The sequence below is a fragment of the Pipistrellus kuhlii genome, unplaced genomic scaffold (genome assembly GCF_014108245.1).
Source record: "Pipistrellus kuhlii isolate mPipKuh1 unplaced genomic scaffold, mPipKuh1.p scaffold_m20_p_9, whole genome shotgun sequence".
Classification (NCBI taxonomy): domain Eukaryota; kingdom Metazoa; phylum Chordata; class Mammalia; order Chiroptera; family Vespertilionidae; genus Pipistrellus; species Pipistrellus kuhlii.
The window spans coordinates 40,323,965-40,330,682 of NW_023425595.1; the positions used below are offsets into that span (position 1 = coordinate 40,323,965).

At 43.0% G+C, this 6,718-nt stretch overlaps 1 protein-coding gene across 3 annotated transcripts in view; it reads right to left on the reverse strand.

Moving 5' to 3' along the window:
- The window catches only part of LOC118713412 (prolylcarboxypeptidase), a 63,070-nt gene extending 56,358 nt beyond the window's left edge, over nucleotides 1–6,712 (reverse strand). Inside the window, exons 1-2 of one of the 3 annotated variants that reach the window (XM_036427900.2) lie at nucleotides 6,631–6,712; nucleotides 5,300–5,479 (exon numbers count right to left, since the gene is read on the reverse strand). In XM_036427900.2, the coding sequence (XP_036283793.1) occupies nucleotides 5,300–5,464 (165 nt within the window). In that variant the 5' untranslated portion in view covers nucleotides 5,465–5,479; nucleotides 6,631–6,712. Of the gene's footprint in view, nucleotides 1–5,299; nucleotides 5,480–6,591 lie in introns of all 3 variants that reach the window. The other 2 variants (XM_036427899.1, XM_036427898.1) reach the window with 2 other exon arrangements.
- Between the last annotated feature and the right edge of the window lie 6 nt (nucleotides 6,713–6,718).

Sequence of the window (6,718 nt, forward strand, 5' to 3'; positions counted from 1 at the left end):
AATCCTGTGTAGGTGGATAGGTGGTTAAGTGACTAATTGAGTTTGTTGTTCCTTCTTGGCACTCCAAAGTCGGTACCTTTTGTCTCCCACCCTGTGATTAGATGCAGTAATAGAACCTGTTCTGGCCAATGAATTGTGAAGAGAATTAACATGTGTGTCATTTTCATACTGGAGCATTTATATGCTGGCATAAGTTCTTGTAGGTTCTTTTTCCATTGCTACAATGATTATGAGAGCATATATTGAGAGAAAGTTTCTACCAGTCCCTCAGCCTCCAAAAGAATATAATGAGCAGAAGCCTCTGCCCATCCCAATGAAAATACAGTATGAATCAAATTTCTGTTTGGGTAAGTCGTAAAAATTTTGGAGTTTTGTTATAGGAATATAACCTAGCCTATTCTGACTCGTGCAATAACCGAGGTAATGGTATTTATTTTAGAACTAGAAATTTGTGGGAGTTTATTTTAAAAAAAAACTGTACAGTTTAGCAATTTATCATGAACATGTAAATTAATCTCTATATGATAGCTCTCACCTACAAAATAGGGCAATAATATCTACTTCATAGAGCAATAATATCTACTTCATTAATTAAGTGAATATCTATTAAGTATTTAGCAGAATACTTAGGACATATAAAGCTTTCAATAAATGGTAGCATATTATTATTAATGCATTAGATATTTATGTACTGCATATTTTACTTTACTCTTCCACCTCTTACTCCTTATTCATTTTAATTCAAAAAAAAATCTTTATTAAGAATTAATATATAAAGGGCACTATGCAAAACATTAGGAATGAAGACAAGTAAGATAAGACATATCATCAGTGATTCTTTTTTTAAAAATATATTTTATTGATTTTTTTACAGAGAGGAAGGGAGAAGGATAGAGAGCTAGAAACATCAATGAGAGAGAAACATCGATCAGCTGCCTCCTGCATACTCCCTACTGTAGATGTGCCCGCAACCAAGGTACATGCCCTTGACCAGAATCGCACCTGGGACCCTTCAGTCTGCAGGCTGATGCTCTATCCACTGAGCCAAACCGGTTTCAGCTTCAGTGATTCTTCTTACCTACAATTTTCTTTCTTCTCTAATTCACTCATAAACAAGCAAACTTTAAAATCATAAACAAAAATACATGTTCTGAGTTATAAATATTGTCATTGGCAGAGTTAATTTAAAAAAACAAAAACAAAAAACAAACACTTAACATTATATGAGTCTGGATTTTATTCAATATTGAGATGGAAATTTTTGTTTATGTCTGATTTACCAAATGCAATCAATAATAGGGCAAAAAATAGACTTGTGCCCACATCCCTACCACTCCTAATACAGTCCCCTACAGAGGCCCACAATGAACAGAATTACAGGCATCAGAGATCAGGCAATCCATTCCTCTTTCCTTGTATGTTAGTATAGTGAGATCTAGAGTTAAGCAACTTGCCCAAGATCATAACATGAGCTGATACCAGAACCCAAACTTTGAAACTGCTTTAAGTGCCTAAAGCACGAAGTCCCTAGAATATGCCAACAGATATAAACATAATAATGCAAAACCTAAAATTAATTTTTACTGAAAGTGCATTTTAGCACTAACTGGTAAAATATTCAAAATTCAGATATCAGAAAGACAATGTGAAAAAGTACCTTCAAAAACTTAAAAGGATACATTATCATATTTTCTACCCTATAATTTACTAAATTCAAAATAACATAGAAAAAAAATAGTTTCATATGCCTTTATGTATCAGTCTTGTGAGGAAGAAAATTATTTTAAACAAGGAAACAAGTCAATTTCCATGCCTTATTTACAAGTGTACTAAGTTATAACCCCCTGGTATGTACTATATTTGTAATATAAAAGAATTCACATAGATTTTCATATTTTTCAGAGTAGTAATTATTTTAGATCATGAAAAGGGATGACTTAAGTATTTTATTCTGAGTGGAGAGGGAATAAGTTAAAGCCATGTACATTAAGAAACTACAAGATAGGTCCTGGCTGGGTAGCTCAGTTGGTTAGAGCATTGTCCCGATATGCCAAGGTTGTGGGTTTGATCTTGGAATCAACCAATGAATGCATAAATAAGTGGAACAACAAAACTCTATCTCACTCACTCTCTCAAAACAAAAAACAAAAAAAGCAAAAAACTATGAGATAAAATAATATTTACCATTCATTGAGTGTTTATTAAATGATATAAACTGTGCTAAATAAGTACTTTACACATATCAGCTCATTTCACAACAAATGGGTAGAATGGGTAATATAATTATCTCCATTTTGCTGATTATAAAAATGGAAGCTCAGAGTAATTTATCTAAAGTTATTCAGGTAGTGGTAAAAACAGAATTCATTCTCAAACCCATATGGTATTCAAGTTCTATCAAATCCTGACCCTCCGTAATTTAAATCAAGGTTAATTCGTCATTTCTAAGGGGTGGACTACATGATTTCTATGACCCTTTCTGACAATGATTCTGTGAGCAAAAACAGAAATCAGTTCAGAATTCACATAATATCTGTGACACTATACTCTAGGTCAGTAGTCGGCAAACCACGGCTCGAAAGCCACATCCAGCTCTTTGGCCCCTTTAGTGTGGCTCTTCCACAAAATACCACGGCCTGGGCGAGTCTATTTTGAAGAAGTGGCATTAGAATCAGTTTAAGTTTAAAAAATTTGGCTCACAAAAGAAATTTCAATCGTTGTACTGTTGATTTTTGGCTCTGTTGACTAATGAGTTTTGCCGACCATTGCTCTAGGTCTAAAGAGAAGGCAATCAATAGATAAACCAATAATAAGACAAGAAACGAGGGGGGAGGGGGATAAGAAGACAAGAGCAATAGGCTTTTCCAAGGGGCCTGACATAGATACATTTTACTAACCATCTCTGCCACTGACACAAGAGTAGGAAAGGGGAACTATAATAGAAATTGAAAGGAGAACTGTATCAAGCCCACTGTTATGGCCTCACAGCAGACAAGGAGGAAGCTGTGGAGAGGCCTACAAGTGGCCATGAGCTTAATGTTGGGCTAAGTTGCAGCGTTCTAACATAAATACGGGTCAGTAATTAAAGAGTAACAGTTGAGTATAGGTGACTAACCACTAGGTTTCTAGAATAGGTATTTCCACAACTGGCATGCATTTGGATCAATCTGAAATGTGTAATACTATGGAGAGTGTACTTTTAGGACAGGATGGGTGAGGAGCCAGCATTACTCTATTAAGTTCCTTAAGTTCCTACCAAGGTTCCAGGCACTGTGCATATGCTTTCATGTGTTAAGTCTCACAACAACCTTGGTAGATGTGATGGTTAATTTTACATGTCAACTTGGCTGGGCCACAGTGTCAAACATTATTCTGAATGTTTCTATGAAAGTGTTTTTTGGTTAGAATTAACATTTCAATCAGAAAATCAGATTTTTAAGTAAAGCAGATTTACCCTTCATGATATAGGTGGGATTCATTCAATCATGTAAAAGCCTAAATATCACAAAAGACTGACCTACCCTGAGCAAGAAGGAAGTCTGCAAGCATACTTCCTTTGGACTCAAACTGCAACTCTTCCTCGGCTCTCCCTGAAAATTTTGGACTTTCCAAACCTCCACAATCATATGAGCCATTTGCTTAAAATAATCAATCTCTCTTTGTGGAGTGTCTCTCTCTCTCTCTCTCTCTCTCTCTCTCTCTCTCTCTCTCTCTCTCTCTCTCTCCCTCCCTCCCTCCCTCCCTCCCTCCCTCTCTCTCAGTTGTTTCTCTAGAGCAGTGTTTCCCAACCTTCTCTCATGATGAGAATCACCTGGTGGAGTTGTTAAAACACAGATTCCTGAATCCCAGCTAAGAAGTGCTAAACTAGAATTTTTGGGAACATATAGGTAAAATTGTATACTTAACTAGTGCTCTAAGACAGATTTTATATACAGAGCACTAAGTTAGGTATGCAATTTTACCTATATGTTCTCAAAAATTCTAGTTTAGCACTTCTTAGCTGGGATTCAGGAATCTGTGTTTTAACAACTCCACCAGGTGATTCTCATCATGAGAGAAGGTTGGGAAACACTGCTCTAGAGAACCCTGATTAATAGATATTGCTCTTTTGTCATCACTCATGAAAATGACAGCCTAATAGAACCCATTCTCTCTCTTTTTTTAAAATATATTTTTATTGATTGCAGAGAAAGGTAAGGAAGAGATAGAAACATCAATAATGACAGAATCATTAATTAGCTGCCTCCTGCACAATCCCTACTTGGAATCCACCCACATGCCCTGACCAGGAATCCAACAGTGACCTCCTGGTTCAACCACTGAGCCATGCCTACAAGGTGGACCCATTTTCCTTCCCCACAATATCACACAGTAAAATGCCCTCAGGACTCACATTCCAGTCTGAGGGGCTAGTGTGGGAGGTAGAGGGTAGTGAGAAGCAGGAAAACCTTGTAACCACAAGCCACACATCCCAAGGATACACATGTACCCAAGAGCCTTGATGTGCCCGAGTGATGAACTATTCTCTGTCTGCTCTCCTGATTCACTTATTTTGAGTAAAAGAAATGAAATAACCCTCCGAGATCAATATTCCAAGATTTTGAAAGAAGAGGCAGGGACTACAAATATGTTCAGTATGGAGAATGAGGAAGATTAAAAACTCTTAATAAAAGGACTACAAAATCAACTTTGAGCTGAGCATACAATGACAAGCTGGCGTTTTAGGTTAAATATTAGAGACTAGAGGCCCTATGCACAAAACTCCCTAGCAGCCCTGGCTTTCTCCAGAAAGTTGTCAGGACAGTGGTCCTAAAGGATCGTCCAGAGGTTGTTCTGTTGTTCGGTCTAATTAGCATATTAGCTCTTTATTACATAGGATCATCGAATAAGATATTGGAAATGTATTTCTAAGGACAACTTTGTGATCAAGGTTGACTGCTACAGCGGAAGAGGGAGCAGAGTTGTCATTAAATAAGTTGGATTTGGTGGGATTCAAGGAAATTTGAATGAGAGCATCCTCAGAGAGAAGGACTCGAAGTGACTGTCGTGGTCAATTACAGAAGAGTATGGAGCTAGGGCTGAGAGTAAATTACTGGTAAAGGGAGGAGAGATTTTAAACAGAACTGGGCTTAGGGCCACCCTATAGAAAACGTGATCCGGAGATGGGACAAGTCATAGGCATTGGGGGCCCCGAAATTCCCCCAATGGGTGGGCACCGTCCGGTGCCTGGGGTCTCGTCGGTTGGGCGGGAGACCACCGGGAAGCCCCAATCCTTTCATGGCCCCTTACCCAGCCTTACCTTCTGTTCCATGTAGTGAATCGAGTACTTCATGACTATAGAGGAGCGTGATGTAAAGCTGGTGGACAAGTGCAGGTTGCTGAGGGCCTTTAGTCTTGGCGGCAAAAGGATGGCGAGCCCAGGCATCAGGAAAGCCAGGAGTAGAAGCTGGACGAGGCGCCCCATGGCTCGGGCTGGAGGCTGCAGTGCGGGCGGGACGTGGACCAGCTAATGCGCGTAGCCAGAGCGAAGCCCAGCCCGCCGCTCCGCCCGCCACCAATCGGCTCCTCCCCCGGGAAACCCAAAGTCGCCCGGCCCCTCTGCAACCCGGCCAACCCGGCCAACCCGGGTCACACCGCCCCCGCCCCGAAGGCGCCACACATTTCATTTCCTTCTCGTGCCACCTCCTCTCTCCTTTCGGGGACACTACAAACCTGTTCTCATCTCCCAAGGGTCCCAAACTACCTGACTAAATCGCCCCTTTTCCAACTGCTCACCCTACATTCTCGCCTTATCGTCACCTCCTACCCTGTCCGTCTTACTGCCATTGCCACACCGCTTGCCCTCCCTAAATCCGATAATACTAACAGCTACCGTGACTGTTCGACGTAGTGAATCGAGTACTTCGTGACTATAGAGGGGCGTGATGTAAAGCTGGTGGACAAGTGCAGGTTGCTGAGGATCGTTCACTAACTGTCACTGTGTCAACTGGGCAAGAAGCACACACACACACCATCTCCTCTAACTCAACCATCATGGAAATCTTTGCGTGCGTACTGATCTGTTGACTGTTGATCCCATTTATACAAACGGGTTCAGGCAGGTGCGGGGCTTGCCCTGGGTCCCTCCGAAGTGGAGCCGGGCTTCTCAGACCGCTCCGCCGGGCTCCCCGACGCCACCTCCAGTCAGTCAGTCCAACCACCTCCCGCGGGGCCCTCTCGGGGGGTCAACCCGAACCCCCGCGCAGCCCACACCACCCACCCCTTCGGAGAGGTCGCCGGGGGCCCACAGAGCCCCCGAATCCCGCTGGGTCCTGGTCCCTTCTTCCGTGTATGGCCCTCTCCCGCCTCCCGCTGCCACCCGTTTCGGTCCCCAGCCTCGGGCTGTGCCATCCCCTCGGGCACAGACCCCTTCGGACTTCGGGGCTCCACCAACCCCTTCTCCGCCCAGCCTTCACCCAGCGGCAGCCGCCAAGCCGAAGCCCAGTCCGAGGGGCGGCTCCGCCCCTTCTCCCTCCTCCCGCCCTCCTCCCCCGCGGCAATCCCCCGGCCCAGAGGGCCCCGCCGCGCCCACGCCCCCTTCACAGGCAGAACCACTGCCCCGCCGGCCGGGGAAACACTCGTCAAACCTGCCTCCACTCCCAGTTGGACGAAAATAGTCGCTCCCAAACGTTCACAGCATATCCTGGTTCGTCTCCACCCTCGGCGGCGCCGCCTTCTG